This window comes from Pseudochaenichthys georgianus, chromosome 16, assembly GCF_902827115.2.
Source record: "Pseudochaenichthys georgianus chromosome 16, fPseGeo1.2, whole genome shotgun sequence".
Classification (NCBI taxonomy): Eukaryota; Metazoa; Chordata; class Actinopteri; order Perciformes; family Channichthyidae; genus Pseudochaenichthys; species Pseudochaenichthys georgianus.
In genome coordinates this window covers 19,696,918-19,713,352 of record NC_047518.2, presented here as the reverse complement: position 1 = coordinate 19,713,352, position 16,435 = coordinate 19,696,918, and the positions used below count along the sequence as shown (strand labels likewise).

The 16,435-nt window shown below is 42.2% G+C and overlaps 1 protein-coding gene across 3 annotated transcripts in view; it reads left to right on the top strand.

The window, feature by feature from the left end:
* The window catches only part of triob (trio Rho guanine nucleotide exchange factor b), a 122,273-nt gene extending 106,240 nt beyond the window's left edge, over nucleotides 1-16,033 (top strand). For 2 of the 3 annotated variants that reach the window (XM_034102022.2, XM_034102021.2), the window contains exons 38-61: nucleotides 3,001-3,287; nucleotides 3,383-3,553; nucleotides 4,723-4,818; nucleotides 5,282-5,430; nucleotides 5,609-5,675; nucleotides 5,779-5,882; nucleotides 6,042-6,111; nucleotides 6,223-6,312; nucleotides 6,423-6,515; nucleotides 6,608-6,658; nucleotides 6,794-6,871; nucleotides 7,231-7,422; nucleotides 7,630-7,807; nucleotides 8,023-8,891; nucleotides 9,780-10,030; nucleotides 10,120-10,243; nucleotides 10,349-10,376; nucleotides 10,532-10,694; nucleotides 10,828-10,949; nucleotides 11,178-11,256; nucleotides 11,799-11,999; nucleotides 12,119-12,257; nucleotides 12,521-12,707; nucleotides 13,292-16,033. In XM_034102022.2, the coding sequence (XP_033957913.2) occupies nucleotides 3,001-3,287; nucleotides 3,383-3,553; nucleotides 4,723-4,818; nucleotides 5,282-5,430; nucleotides 5,609-5,675; nucleotides 5,779-5,882; nucleotides 6,042-6,111; nucleotides 6,223-6,312; nucleotides 6,423-6,515; nucleotides 6,608-6,658; nucleotides 6,794-6,871; nucleotides 7,231-7,422; nucleotides 7,630-7,807; nucleotides 8,023-8,891; nucleotides 9,780-10,030; nucleotides 10,120-10,243; nucleotides 10,349-10,376; nucleotides 10,532-10,694; nucleotides 10,828-10,949; nucleotides 11,178-11,256; nucleotides 11,799-11,999; nucleotides 12,119-12,257; nucleotides 12,521-12,707; nucleotides 13,292-13,707 (4,205 nt within the window). In that variant the 3' untranslated portion in view covers nucleotides 13,708-16,033. Of the gene's footprint in view, nucleotides 1-3,000; nucleotides 3,288-3,382; nucleotides 3,554-4,722; nucleotides 4,819-5,281; nucleotides 5,431-5,608; nucleotides 5,676-5,778; nucleotides 5,883-6,041; nucleotides 6,112-6,222; nucleotides 6,313-6,422; nucleotides 6,516-6,607; nucleotides 6,659-6,793; nucleotides 6,872-7,230; nucleotides 7,423-7,629; nucleotides 7,808-8,022; nucleotides 8,892-9,779; nucleotides 10,031-10,119; nucleotides 10,244-10,348; nucleotides 10,377-10,531; nucleotides 10,695-10,827; nucleotides 10,950-11,177; nucleotides 11,257-11,798; nucleotides 12,000-12,118; nucleotides 12,258-12,520; nucleotides 12,708-13,291 lie in introns of those variants that run through there. The other variant, XM_034102023.2, reaches the window with a different exon arrangement.
* The last annotated feature ends 402 nt before the right edge of the window (nucleotides 16,034-16,435 follow it).

The following is a 16,435-nucleotide window of genomic DNA, read 5'->3' as shown; positions in this document are numbered from 1 at the left end:
TGACCCCATGTTTCACCCATTTACACCCCTGTTAGCACAACCTCCTTGGCATAACCAGAGCTAAAGATAGCCCCAGAAGCGTATCTAACTGTCAAGGTGTAATCATTTTTATTCAAGACACAAAGGACACGAGGTGGAATATTTTACTTATTTATGGAACACCACATTAGCACAACATTAGTCATGGTTCAATTATTACCAAAGCTACATTTCATATTCAAGCCCATTTATTCCATTTCCTTAAAAATAGACCATTGAGAATTTAAATGATTATTTAAATGATCTTACAACAGGAACCACAGATGCACTGATTTCACTTTTACCTTTATAGATGTGTATAAGACACATTTGGAAAGATACAAAGTTATTGTTTCACACCAAACACCGAACATGTGTGCATTGAAGGTGTCAGTTAAACAGCCTTTGGTCTAATAGCTCAGACTACTTGCTAACGGTATGTCTACATGTTAGGTCGTGACCCCGGTGTGTCTCCAGGAAGCGCTCTGTTTGCTCTACGTGTGAAGTCCTGACTCCTGTGTGGCTCCCAGGTTCACTCCCTTTAAAAGCACACATATCCACCTCGGTATTAAAGGATGACTTATGCACACAGGTGTTTGCTCTGGGTTGTCACTGTTGTCCGCCGAAAGGGGGTTTGCAATATAAATAACAGTTTTGAGAGGCTTCAGGGGTCACATACCGTTGTTCACCCAAAGTATTCAGGTCTCAAAAATCCTAATAATTCAAACACCTTGTCAGCACCTGTATTTTTTACTTGGAGTATGAATTATGAAACAAATGGAGAACTCATAAAAGAAGGTTTTAATAATCCTTGTAGACCAACGATAGTGAACTTTTGGTTATCTAAAATAGGCTCCATGATTGTATCCATGACTAAAGCATTCCAGGGCAGACTCGTAATAAAAGTTTGTGACTCTGGATTTCATTTGTTACTGCAGGGGGAAACTACTTAAACCTCACAGCTTCCCTAAATGATTTACTTACCAGTGCTGTTGCATGTAAATATGTGCCAAAAAAAAGGGATTATCTTCCATCAAATTGTGTCAAATCGTCTTTTAGTATGCCCTTTGGGTGGGATTTGTAAATCTCTTGAGAAGTTCAATCCTTTACTTCCAGGGAGCTAAAAGAGTATCTGTCTGTCTTTTTTTCTGGTATAACTTAACTTAACAGAATAAAAGGATATGTTCTCATCTACACCTCCTTGATCTATTCACGTTATTGTTCTCCTGACTCTTACACAACTTCAACTCTGCAGATTCCATGAAAGATCTGTTATCACTCAGGTTATACTGAAGATCTCTCCACATGACTTGCTCTTTGTCCGAGGGATAATGTGAGAAGAGTCTCGGATAAAATGTCTTTTTGAGTCCTAATAGTGTGAGAGACGCTTGTTATTCTGGGAACTGTGCTTTCTTCTCCCTTTGCATGCGATGTGAGAACACATGCGTCGTATCAGCAAAGCGCCATAAAAACAAGTCTCCCAGAGGCTGAAAGACTGACTCGCACTCTCACATGCAGATGTGTTCACTCAAGCTGTGTTAAAAAGTGTCCAATGAGGGGAGCCAATGTTTCCACACCTGCCATTCATAAGAGCCATTCAGCTTGTGTGTATGCTTTAATCATGAGCAGCTGCATTTCTGTTTGTACCACTCTGATAGCTAAATAATGAACTCTTTAGTCAGGCTGCACATTATCCCAATCAAATATATTTCATTGTATCATTTTTGATTTGAATCTCAACAAATGATGTGGTGTGATAGAGGACAGTATTGCCTTGACTCCACTCGTGTCTCCATAGGAATGTACTTGTTTTTGAAGTCATGCCATTTCTCGAATTACTCTGATAATCTGCATAATCAGAACATCATCCCCTGAGAGGGATACAAAAACAGTTTAGGAGTGTTATTTGTTTGCCTTTTTATTGGAGAAGACAGCCGCAGACAGGAAAGGGGCAGAGAAGGAAAGATGACATGCAACGAAGGGGCCACATTTTGGTGCACACATTACCAGGTGACCCAGTCCCAGTTTGTTCCTCTCATTGGGTAATCCTTGGTAAATAGAAGTGCGTATACATCTATGTTTGTGTCTTCACTCTTTTATATTGGCAGCAGAGAAAGGCATACGCTTAAATCATGCTCTTAACCTTCGTTCATCTTTGAGGTCATACAATATGTCTGGTCCAGGGAAGTCTCTGTGGTGTCAGAGTTGGGTTCATGTTTCATATTGGGACAGCATGCAAAGAAACCCAACCTCAACATTATGATCGCAAGACTCCTAGGTCAAATGTGCTATTTGAGCCAGGCCAGAGATGTTGTTTCTCTCTTCAGTGGCATGCAGCAGAAAAGTCAGGGTAACTGAGGGGGTTATGCTAGAGACAGGGAGTATAACCAGAGTAAATGAGCAGACAGGTGGATGTATCTTTAAAGTATTCAGACAAAGCCTCAAGCGTCCCGTTTATCTTGTATCGTTTTTTCATCGCTCCATCGCTAGGCAAAAAGCTCTCCTCCCACAGAGTCCCTGAGGCTCAGCCATCAGTGTGATGAGGAGGCCAGCCTGCCTACTGCACACTACACTGCACAACACAACACACAAACACACACAGGCTTTTATCTTAAGCTGTGTCTTCTCTTAATATTCGCTAACATGCAAACTTGCATATGCACAAATACATGTTGTATAGTGTAGTTTATGGTTTGTTACACCATTTGTAACATATATTAGAACATTAAATGAGGTTTAAATATAAACTAAGCTTCAATTTGCCAATTCATTAATGTTTTATATAATGTATGTTAATCCCTGGAGAGGTTATATGGAAATATAGGCCTGTTTTAACTCTGTGTATACAAGCATTTGTGATACAAATATTTGGTGAGATAATCCTTTTGGGATCATTGAGAATAATACAAATGTAATATATACAGGTACTTATCAGAATGTTATTAATCAACCTTCTCTTCCTTTTCTCCTCCTCACCCTCAGACACCTTGTCTGTGTCCAGTAACGACGCCCTGCAGCCAGGCTCCAGCCACACCCTGGGTCATCACAGCTCTCCAGGCCCCAAGCGTCCTGGGAACACCTTGAGGAAGTGGCTCACCAGCCCCGTGCGGCGGCTGAGTTCTGGCAAAGCTGATGGCCACGTCAAGAAACTCGCCCACAAGCACAAGAAGAACCGCGATGGCACGAGGAAGAACATGGACTCAATGGCCGGCTCGCAAAAGGACTCTGACGACAACGCTGCAACGCCACAGGACGAGACACTGGAGGAAGTAAGAACAGATAAAGCAGTGCGCAGCATCAGAACACTTTAAAGATGCAGTTTTGGTTCTGACAATAATGGTTCTCCTCCTCTCTTTATCTCCAGCGTATGCGTAATGAGGGTCTGAGCAGTGGCACCCTGTCCAAGTCTTCCTCTTCAGGGATGCAGAGCTGCGGTGAAGAGGAAGGAGAGGAAGGGGCCGATGCTGTCCCTCTGCCTCCCCCCATGGCCATCCAGCAACACAGCCTGCTGCAGCCCGACTCTCAGGACGACAAGGTTGGTCACGCAGGGCAATCACAACAGATAGACGCATACAAAAACACAATGCCGTTTGCAACCCAAGACACATATGGGTTGTGTTAAGTCAGAACTAAATTATTGACATTTGGCGAACAAATACAGATGCAAATACAGGTGCATTGATTGGGGGGGGGGGGTTGCACATGTACATATATAATACATTTATATTCACAGGAAGATGCCTTTTGAACTTTTTTAAGTCCTCAGCTTGCATTTGTACAAACAAATATTTAGTTATTTTTAAATGTTCAAATGTCTTTTAAATGTTATACACATTAGTCTTAATTTAAGCAGCCACATGTCTGTGTTTGGTTCCAATCAGAATTTAAACCACAAAGCTTATAATAAACACACAAAACTCTTCTTTGGCTAATGACTTTTCCTTTTCCTCTCTTATTTTCTTGATGGTTGCATGTTCCTCCCTTTAGCATTACGTTGATTTCTGTTCTGCTTCTCTTCTTTCCCAGTTTCCCTATCTCTCCATGTAAAACCACTTCATCATCTCTACTTCGGATCCTTCTTTAACTAACTTTTTTTTTTCCTGTGCCTTTTTCATCTATCTTTTATTAACAAAGTGTCATTCCCATGGAGTGTAATTGTTCTGCTGTTGCTGAAGTGAATACTTTAATATTCACATGTTGCTGCAGTGGTGAGGTGTTTGTCGGACTGAATGGTGAATTCCCATTAAGTCTGGTTTTGAAAAGGGGATCTTTTTAAAACTGTGCCTGCCACGATGCCTCAGTCTGGGCTCTGTTGCAGAGGCAAACGTTCTCTCCAGTGGAGTATTAAGCAACACTGTTTATAAGTAATTTGACCAATCAGGATGCTTGTGCTGAAAATCAGTCCAATCTTAGAGCTATCCCTTGACCTAATCCCACCTCGTAATTGTTAACCCTGTTTCCCTGAGACCAGCCTGTAATTGGCTCCTACTTGGTCCCAAGTTAACCCTTTTATTAGGGAGGTCACACCCACCAAGTCCTTATATGGACTTGTGGAATATCGGGGTCCAAACTCAACAATGGTGAGCCTGATTCACAGTAGTGAATATGACCGCTTTACGCATGCTGCTCTACCCAGTTTTACATTTATCATGTTTACACCTTAACAACATATTCTTTAACTTCCTGTCTTTTTTTTTTTTTTAGTCTGCTTCTCGTCTTTCCGCTCGTCCCAGCAGTTCAGAGACGCCCAGTGCTGCTGAGCTGGTCAGTGCCATCGAAGAGCTGGTGAAGAGCAAGATGGTGAGAACAAAAAAATCATAAACAAAAGTCACACGTACACACAATTATGGCACATTTGTACACAGAACAATTCTCCTAGATTAATGTAGGAACACACACACACACACACAGACACACACGCACACGCACACACACTTTCTTTCTGGTGTTGTTGACAGAGAATAGCATCATGGACACTAGTCATCTGTCAGAAGGAGTGTGACTCACTTCGCCAGCTGTCCACTGTTCCAACAAATGGGCATTGCACTCTGGTTTATATCCCCAACACACACACATTCCTACTGGCTTACATACCGTACAGTATGGACACATACCAAAGTGAAGATAGTACAGTTAAATAAAACAAGCTGTCCAAAACATACAATCTTTTTATTTTTCATCTCATTGACAGTTATTTATTTATTTTCCTTTTTCTGTTCTACCCCCTTTCCTCATCCCCTTGCCTCTGCACTTGTTCCCTCAGTCACTGGAGGATCGTCCCAGTTCTCTGTCAGTAGAGCAGGGCGACAGCAGCTCTCCTTCCCTCAACCCCTCCGACAACTCCCTCCTCTCCTCCTCCTCACCCATCGATGAGTTGGATGAGCGCAAGTCTGGCTTCTTCAAGAGAAGACAGTGAGTTATAAGCTGGTGTCTTGTTAGTGTTTTATTAAACAATAGCTGCTTGAGTTCAATCAGTTAATCACGTGTGTCTTCATCTGTGTGCTTATATGGAACAATTCTGATGTTCATCCACAGCTGAGTGCATTACATTTGTATTACACGGTGACTATTTCTGTTTTGTGTCCCTCAGTTATGTGCTTCTGGAGCTGGTGGAGACTGAGAGAGACTATGTCAGAGATCTGGGATCAGTAGTGGAGGTAACATCAGATACTAAAGTATATTTGAACATTTACTTTCAGAAATGGCTTTGGTGTTTGCCGTACATTTTTTAAAAACATGTTCTGACTTTCCTACTCTCAGGGCTACATGAGCAGGATGAAAGAGGAAGGAGTTCCAGATGACATGAGAGGAAAAGACAAGATTGTCTTTGGAAACATCCATCAGATCTATGACTGGCACAAAGAGTATGCTGGCAGTCTTCTCCAGTTAACCTACAAATACCCTGACAAATGCTTTTAAAGTTGTGTTATCTGCCCCAGTGTGAAGCCAGACAGCATCAAGTACAACAGGGCCATGGTCTTTGGTCGGTTAAATAACATTTCTCTCTCTTGATTGATCTACAGTCTTTTCCTGGGAGAGCTTGAGAAATGTTTGGAGGATCCTGACAGGCTGGCTCCTCTATTCGTCAAACAGGTAGGGAACCTATTAAGTACATTTTACTGAATTTGAATGAGAGATCAAAAACATTCTCTAAATTGTGGTATTTCCTCTCATATCCAAAACCTACTTTTGTTTTGTTTGCAGGAGCGGAGGTTACACATGTACATCGTGTACTGTCAGAACAAACCAAAATCTGAGCACATTGTGTCAGAATACATTGACACTTACTTTGAAGTAAGATTGTTTTTACATACCCAAACTTCAGTATTTATTTTTTGAATGTTGGATTGTCCAGGTGATCAGTGTTTCAGTCTACACGTCATAACATTTGTATCTTTCATCAGGACCTCAAGCAGCGATTGGGCCACAGGTTGCAGATCACTGACCTGCTTATCAAACCAGTCCAACGTATAATGAAGTACCAGTTACTGCTGAAGGTAAATCCGTCATAGTGTTCTTAGTTTGCAAGCTGCATTCAGGATGAATTCAAATGTTAAGTCATTATTAATATCATGTACTGCTTTCACAGGATCTTCTTAAAATGTCTAAGAAAGCTGGAGTGGATACAACAGATCTGGAGGTAATGTGATGCCCATGTTGCACTTTAAACTTTCTAAAAGTGATGCTAAGACTCGCATTCAAATCCTCAATACTTTTTAAATAGATTTCAATAGAGTTTGCCTCTTCAAGTTTGTACTTTCATGTTCTTTTATAGAAAGCTGTGGAGGTGATGTGCGTGGTCCCCAAGCGCTGCAATGACATGATGAATGTTGGGCGCCTTCAAGGCTTCGATGTAAGACTGCGCTTATCCTCTTTCTGTTGCTGTCCATGTCTCTGTGTGTGTGTGCTTGGACAACATACTAATTTAAATAGGGTATTCATTTAAATGATGTATACCTATACATATCAGAAATCAATTTCTAATTTCAATCAACTGCCACTAGATGTCAGTGTGCGCTCATTTTTTGCAAACATGCCTTAGCACTGTAGGTAGTTTGTGTGGTAATAGACAATGCTTCTTTTGGTTGTTTTTTCTCTTGCCTATATCCAATCTAAGTAATGAAAACTGTCAGAAGAAGTGCAAAGAGCATGCTGTCCTCCCCTTTCCCTGTCTTCTGATTACTCTTCTGTCTGATCTTCCTCTTGCTTCAGGGTAAAATTGTGGCACAGGGCAGATTGCTCCTACAAGACACCTTCATGGTGTCGGACCAGGATGGAGGACTTCTGTCCAGGATGAAGGAGAGGAGAGTCTTCCTGTTTGAGCAGATCGTCATCTTCAGCGAGCCCATAGACAAAAAGAAGGGCTTCTCTTCTCCCGGCTACCTCTTCAAGAACAACATCAAGGCAAATGCAGCTCAATCAAATTACAGAACACTTATGTGAAAGTGAAAGATAAGCCTTGAACAATTGAAAAATGTGTCTATGTGTTGCATGATCGTGGACTGTAGATTTGACTGTAGGTTCTTTAAAAAGAAATCCCCTGTTGCCCTTATTGTTTTTTTCACTGCCACCCTTCCTCTCTGTTCTTTCTTCCTTGTATCATCACTTCAGGTGAGCTGGTTGGGTTTAGAAGAAAATGCAGATGACCCCTGCAAGTTCACCCTCACATCCAGATCATCTAGTGGAAACCTGGAGAGGTACACCCTGCATTCAATGAGCCCCGGGGTCAGTCAAGTCTGGATCCACCAGGTCAGCCAGATACTAGAGAACCAGCGGAACTTCCTCAATGGTAAGAGAATTATGAGAATATGACTCTGCACACAAATTAACAAGAAAATGCTGGGCTGGGTACTTCAATGGAAATGTACACTAGTGGCATGTCTGGGTTTTCCGGTCTCTACTAGTACTTTATTAACTTCTTGGAAATAAATATGATTGAGTTTTCTTAATGATCTTTACTCAAAATACTTTTTTGTAATGAGTGTAATCTGTCCCCTACCACAGCTCTGACATCCCCCATAGAGTACCAGAGGAACCATGTGGGTGGTGGCGGGCCGGGCGGCCCACCCAGCAGTAGCAGCAGTTGCACTGGAGGCCTGCCAGGAGGCAGCAGCTCCAGCATGGGAGGGGGAGGAGGTGGTGGTGGCTCTGGAGGATCGGGGAGCAGCTCCTCCTCTCTGTGCGGCCCTCGCTCTCGACCCTCTCGCATCCCCCAGCCGTCCTCACGCTTACCCCAGCCCGTCCACCACCACCATTCCCCGGGCCCTGAGGGGCCCGACAGATCAGCAGGTATGTGGTCACCCTGCCACCCTCTGTCCCTCCCCTCTAACCCCTACCCAGACAGCACCACAAATGGAGAGATGTTAGCCTCAGAGGTCCCAAAGATGAGGATGCTGGATAGTCCTCATGGAAATAACAGCAATAACAGTAACAGCCCATCAGACAGCATGGATGGTAATGTCAGACTGGGGGGTTTTGAAGAAACCCAGAAACATCAAACAGCTGGTATACCACAGATGGCCGTAGCTCCTCTTAATTTGACCCTAAAAAGCCCTCGAGTTGGGACAGTTTCTCCTCTGATTTTACCCCAGTCCCCTGGAGGTGGAGGAAACGATGCATTAGTCCCTTCTAGCCCAGCTCATAAAGGCACCTCTTTCTGGGCTATGGTCCCTTCTGTGCCCCCCTCTCCTGCCAGCCGGCCTGGCTCCTTCTCCTACCCCAGCGACTGTGGTGGAGGAGGGGACTCTTTGGGCAGAGGAAGCCACGGGAAGCCCTCTCATCACCGCCACTCCACCCACAGTAAGGACATAGACCGCATGAGCACCTGCTCCTCCACCAGCGAGCAGTCCATACACTCCAACCAGAGCAACGGGGTAAGATGCCAATTTGAGGCCCAGGCCTGATTGAGGCCTGGAGATACTCACTAGTCACTAACCCCGCCCTCACTGACTGGCTATCTGTCAGTCACCCTGTCGCTGGCTCTGAGAATGGCTTGTACGAGCAACAACTACCACACTGGAGATTAACGGCTATCTGAGTGCACTAACTTCACCGACAGCGTGTGTGAGAGAGAATCTTCTGGCTCTCCAGGGATGTACTAACAGTGTGGATCTGACTCATACAGCAACTGGTGTATCTGCTTTCTTGACTCTTGAAGCTTCAGTATGTGTTTGCTTCTCTACCGCAGCTAATATACACTAACAGTTGCAAAATGATCTTTTGCATTCACATTTCCTCTGGAATATGTTAATGTGGTAATCAATCATCTATGGTCAAAACGTTGACATTACCTCCTTCCTCCTTCTTTTCCTGCTTCTCTTCACTTCAACCTGCTCTATTTATCTTGAAGCTGATTCAAAATAAAAAAAAATCTTGTAAATGTGTTGTTTTTACTTCAGCTTCACTCTGTCCTTGAAGCCACACACTTCTGTATTTCAGCAACCGTCGTGAGGATCATAACTTCTGCTTCACACTTTCTTCTCGGACATGACTTGTGTCATCTCAGTCATCTATGTTGATGCAGATGGTTGCTTTAACCCTTTATTCGCAAAAAAAAGGCATCTTTCAATGCTTCCTGCATGTGTCCATCATAACAGCAAGATCATCTGTGTTTGAACCTGTCAATCAAATCCTGTGTTTGATTGGTGTGAAGCTTCTGATACAGTTTGTGCACCCCTTTTTCAAAAAATGTATGTGTCACACTGTGTTTTGTTAAAAAGCATGTGTGTTAAAGTCTAAAGAGTTCCAATCTTCTTCTGCAGAGTGAAAGCAGTAGCAGCAGCAGTGTGTCCACCATGTTGGTGACCCAGGACTATGTGGCAGTGAAGGAGGATGAGATCAGTGTGGTGCAGGGCGAGGTGGTTCAAATGCTAGCCAGCAACCAGCAGAACATGTTCCTGGTGTACCGGGCGTCCAATGAGCACAGCCCTGCTGCTGAGGGCTGGATCCCTGGCTATGTATTAGGACATACCTCCACCTCCATCACACCCGACCTCCCTGAAGGAACCATCAAGTAAGAATACATCTCTCTTGTTCCTGTGACAAAAACAAACGAATGCAAATGTCAGAATTCATCATGACTGCTTCTTTTTTGGTCTTTAGGAAATCATTATCATGGCATACAGCGCTCCGTATCCGCCGAAAGTCTGAAAAAAGAGAGGGCAGGAAGATGGAGAACGGATACCGCAAGTCTCAGGATGGCCTGGCCAACAAAGTCTCTGTCAAGGTACAGCATTTGAAGATATTTTTTTACAAACCCAATGAATTTGCTCTTCAAATTTGAGTTTGTGCAAAAAAAAAATCGTATTTATTCTTTATATTTTCGTTACAGCTTCTAAATCCCAACTTCATCCCTGATGGTAAGCACACATTGTACCCATAGACCTTATACATCTTCATGTTTGAAATTGACATTATGTCTTACCTGAATAGAAATGATTCTGTATACTGATTTGGGATTGAATGCACATAATCACCTTCACTTTCATCTCTGACTCCTCTTCTTTCTTTCCAGCTCCTCCAGAGTTCTTAGTCCCTGTTGGCGATGTTGCGTGCGAGGGTGGTGACAGTGTTACTCTGAGGTGTAAAGTGTGCGGTCGACCCCGGGCCACCGTCACTTGGCGGGGACCGGACAACATCACTCTGAGCAACAATGAACAGTACAACGTCACTTACAGGTGACAGAATAGAACTTGACTTCATTTGAACTGACTTAATGAAACTATCATGTGATAAGATAGGAAGCCTTTACTCTCAGGCTAGCATGTTGCATCTTACCCTATCTTTCCTTTCTTCTCTCCCATTGTACAGTGAGACAGGAGAGGCCGCTCTCTGTATCCTGGGAGCGTCTGTAGAGGACAGTGGTGTTTACACCTGTGTTGCCACAAATGTAGCAGGCTCTGTCACCTCCTCCGGCAGCCTCAGAGTCTCAGGTGAGAGTCCTGTGACGGAATTAAACCATCAACTATTCATTTACCAGATAGATACCTGGGTTTGTTCTGTAAAGCTGATTTACTGAATATCACCTCAGTTAAGCTTTGAACCTCTGAAATTGTAGTTGCATTTACATTTCTGTTAAGCAAATGAAAAAGAAAAGGTGTATTATCTTCAAAGGCATGTTTTTGATTAGTACCCCATTTGAATACAAAATGTTATCTCAGGAACGGCTGACGACGGCAGTGAAGTCCTCTGGAAAAGCAGCTTTGCCTCCTACTACACAGAGATCACTGAATTAGGAAGGTAAGGAGAGGAAGGTCTATTATTATAGCTTAGGGTATAAGCATCGCGAATGATGCAATTTATGCTAATTTTGATTGATACTATCATTGTGTGGTTATTTCTGCATCATTTTGAAACGTGTTCTAAAATTAAATCACGGTCAAATATGTTTATTGTGTTGATGTTGGTATCTACCATAGTATCTATGTGAGGAATTGTGAGCTCTGTGGTCTGTCACCAAGAGCCAAAAGCTGCTGTTTGGTTTTTATGATTCAACATCAGTGACGGCAGATTCTCACCGCTGATTGGCTCACAAACTCGCTTCTCTCTTTGCATTGAGTTTACAAGTAATCGTGACCCGCGAAAGAAATCGCATCGCATACCTTTAGACAGATCCCACAAATGTAATTGCATGTATTATTCCCCACTGATTTTAGCCTGATAAATGTCATCGAGACAAATACAATACACTACATCACTTTCAAAGACAATGAGATTAATAAAAATAACCTGTACTAAAAGCGTATTCAAATGTTTTTCTAACCCTGATTTCTGCTCCCCAGGGGCAGGTTCTCAGTGACAAAGCGGTGTGACCAGAGAGGGAGTAAACGGACAATTGCAGCAAAACACATCAACAAGAAGCTGCTGCGTCGAGAGCAGGTGCTGCATGAGGTCCGGCTGCTCCAGACTCTGGACCATCCCCACATGGTGGGGCTGCTGGACACGTATGAGACGGCCCACAGCTACGTTCTTGTGCTGGAGATGTAAGTACTGTTGTGTTTCCCTGATCTGACTGCTCAATGTTTGAACATTTAGATTGTTCATCCGTGTGAATTTCAAATCTCTCATGACACTCAAATGCATCTTGTGTTTTTGTATTCAGGGCAGACCAGGGACGTTTCCTTGACTACATAGTGAGCTGGGGCAACCTGACGGAGGAGAAGGTGGCTCTCTACCTCAGAGATATTCTTGAAGCTCTCCACTACCTGCACAGCTGGAGGATAGCACACCTTGATCTTAAAGTAAATGCAGGGTCGAGCTAAATACTTAGGAGATTTATAGATTACTTGATCAACATAACAGTCTTAGGAAACATGTCTGATATTATCTGGTTCCAGCTTCTGTATCTATTGTGATAGCAAAATACAAATATGTAGGTGTAGGACTATCAGTCAGCATGTTAAGACATCAGCATTAGCTCTGGGAATTAGGCATTCAAATGTGTTGCTGTAAAGAAACCTCCTTTATGCATATCTGCGTAACGTCTCCTCCCCCTGCTCCCCAGCCGGAGAACATCGTGGTGGAACATGCGTCTTCCCAGCCGGTGATCAAGCTGACAGACTTTGGTGATGCAGTACAGCTGAACCCTCCCTCCTTCTACACCCACCCTCTCCTGGGGAGCCCAGAGTTCTCTGCTCCTGAGCTGATCCTGGGTCAGCCTGCCTCACTGATGTCTGACCTCTGGAGCTTAGGTTTGTTTCTGAACACAAGTTTCAAAGTAGAAGTACCTTAATGTGGATATACTCGGTTACAAGTAAAGGTCCTGCATTCAAAATGTTAATTAAGGGAAAGTATTAGCATCAAATTAAACTTGAAGTACCAAAAGTAAAAGTACTCATTAAGCCGATGAGCCCATTTCAGAATAATATATATTAAGATTATAATTATTGATGCATTAATATGTTAATCAAAGCTTGTAAAGAGGCAGCACACTTCAATTACTTAACATACTGTAGAGTAGCTTGTGAATTTTACGCTAGGTGTAACTAAAGTCTTATTTTTATTTACACATTACATTATTAATACAAATCTGCAAAGTAAGTAAAGGTATTAAATAAATATAGTGTAGTACAAGTACACTTTTTACATCTGAATTATATGAGATAGAAGTATAAAGTAGCAAAAACTTGACATACAAGTACAAGTCCCTGAACATTGTACTTAAATACAGTACTTGAGTAAACGTACTTAGTTACCTCAAACCACTGGTGACTTGTATATAACATCATAAGAAGCTAATTTGAACCAACTAACAAAACTCTTTCTTCATTAACAGGGGTGGTGACCTACGTTGTTCTGAGCGGTGCCTCTCCCTTCCTGGATGAGAGTTTGGAGGAGACGTGTTTGAACATCTGTCGTCTTGACTTCAGCTTCCCTGAGGACTACTTCCAGGGTGTGAGCGCTGCTGCCAGGGACTTTGTGTGCTTGCTGCTCCAGAGCGAGCCGGAGCGGCGCCCCCCCGCGGGGTCCTGCCTGCAGGAGCCCTGGCTGCAGCCCCGAGGCATGATGAACAGAGACACTGGTCACGCCACGCTGAACCATACACAGCCACCAGCGCTGCCACAGAATCATCAACATCTGGACACCTCCAGACTCATCGCCTTCATCGAGAGACGGAAACACCAGAACGATGTTCGGCCCATCGCCACCGTTAAGGCCTTTCTTCACAGCCGGCTGCTCAACCACATCTAACTCACGGGACAGCAACGTGTACTGTGGATACATGTTCTGCTTTGTTGAGGACTTGAAGGAATTCCCGCCTGTCCGCAAAGCTTTGGAGGATGAGTAACCTTTGTTGAGTTGAGCTGTTAATGAGAGGAACACCAGCAACATTTCCACAATGATCCCCTTTTCCCTCACTACGCCACACAAGTCCTGCTGCTGCTGACTGACTGACTGACCTCTGCTGATAAACCCTCTGACTCTAACCCCAACCCCCCCTCCTTTACCTTGGCATATTGTCATTATGCCTGCACAACAAATTAACTGTTGGAATCTGTTTGAGATTTCAAACCGTGACTTAGCAGGGAGAGAAACCCGAGCTTTCTCAACAAGCTTCCTCAGCAAGCTTGAGCAAGTCTTGCGTTGCGACCAGTGTTGAATGGAGAAAATAGAATACTGTATAATAAGAGTAATTCAGGCTGCTTTCGGTTGAACACAAGAAAATGTTTTTTTGTAATGAGAGATTACTTTTTGTAAATGAAACCATGTACAGTGAGTAAACAGATATCTGTCTTTATTCAAACAAAGGTGAGTAGACGAAAGAAGTGGGATGTGTGAACAAAGTGGAACCCATCAGCAGGGTCCACTTATTCTAAGATGAAGACCAAAACCATGTTTTCCAGAAACACATTACAGTTACATTCAATGCAATAGTTTGCTTATCTTTATGCCCCCATTCTGTCTGTGACAATAAGATAAACTCAATTAACAAGTATTAAACTATTCGGCATCGCCTCTCAGAATTTTACCTGCATCCGCCTTATTTGTAAATAACGTATTCCTGCCTTTCATTCTCATTTTGAAGAATTTGTCTCAAAGGAACAAAAGCGATTTCATTTGCAGAGTATTAGTGAGTCCATGCAGTTTTTGAGGTCACTCCTTGAGTCTGCATTTTACTATGAACAAACCGCTACTAGAAATGCACTCGTAATTTGCATCAATTCCCATGTGCAATGTTGCAGCTTTAACATTTATGCAACTATTTATGAAGACTTTGTGTTGTAGCCGTATTCTTAAAAAGGCATGTACGTACCTGGTACTGCGATAGATGTCTGTATTGTGTTAACTCTTATGTATTAAGTTCAGTATTAATATCTGCAAAAACCCCAGACATGAGGCGGGTTTTTGGGAAATAATGTATAAAAATGTGTATCTATAAAATATAGGCACTTATGCTTTAATTTTCTCATTATTCTGTTTTTAATTTCTGTAACAATACCAAAGTTGACTCTGCTTTCTTTTCCTGCTAAAATGTGTTTTTTTATGATTTCTAATGTTAAGTTATAACAGACCACACTGAACCAGGACATGTGAGTGTTTCCATAGGTTCAGTCTGGATTTATTTATTCTTTATCGTAATAAGAAAGTGTTTGGTGGTTTCTTGCTGAAAAAACGAATATTTCACTTTTTTCAAGCTGTGCACAAAGTAGTTTGCTGTGTGAGTTTGTTTGGCTTTTGTAGGTAGATACTGGTGTATGTCGCTCGAGTTTTTTTAGCATCTCAGTTTGAAGTTGTAAGACACACTAAGACACCAAGTAATATGTCTGGAAAAATGTCTCACTGTGGCCCATTCACCACAGACTTTAAATTGTATGATAATTAATCATTAAACTTTAAGGAGACGCCAGAGATTGTACCAACTAAAGTTCAAATGTATCACTTTGATAACTATAGTTCGTCATTGACATGTTATCTTCCAATTATTTTCATTTGGTTGAGTTGATGTCTTTGGCTTATAAAATTGTTGAAGTGCCAGTTGATGGAGTCGAACTAGAGGTGGGTGAGACTAAATATGTGCATTGTTTCTTATTTTATTTGAAGGTTTGAAGAGTTGCTGTCTGATTTGATGTTCAAGAAGTCAAAAAGATGTTGATTTGTTTGGTCTGTACAGTCTAAGTATCTCATTCTGCATCATTTTATTTATTGGAGTGGATCTAGGTTTCCCAAAATCATGCTGTTAATCAGTTTATCAAATTCTCTTAAAGCCTATTCATGGAAGAATATGATCTAAGTAGTAAAATGCCTTTGGGAAACCCCCCCTATACATGATGTAAAGATGTACAGAGAGGGTCGGGCAGTTTGCCCACACCCAGGATGTAAACCTCATAACTATGTCATATTTTAAATACACATAGAACAAGACTGCAGCAATGTCATTTTGAATGTCTTATTATTAATTATTTTTACTTTTGCATGTATATTTCTTTGTACAGAAGATTGTGTTTACATGTTACTAAGTGTTGTAAATATTTTATTTTGTCCTCGGTTATTTTGCCATTAAACGTACAAGGAACAACCGGTGTCTCTGAAACTTTGTGTGCACATAGTATACTCACATACACCAGTGCTTCTCAAAGTGTGGTCCGCGGACCACTGGTGGTCCGTGAGCGCCCCCCAGTGGTCCGTGAGTATATTGGTAACATTTCATATTTGAAATAAATAAATATATTTAAGATTATCTCCGCAATGGAGCGAGGTTAAGTTTCACTTTCGATTGCATGAAATATCCCAGCGCAACACCTTACATGTTGCCACTTGTTTGTACCATTTTCAGGCGATTTGTAATCTGTTCTAGAAAAACAATATATTTTTTTATATTTGTGGAGTTAGGTGGTCCGCGAGTGTTTTTTTATTGGTTAAGTGGTCCTTGGTATGAAAAAGTTTGAGAAACACTGACATACTCCGTAAATCACTTTTC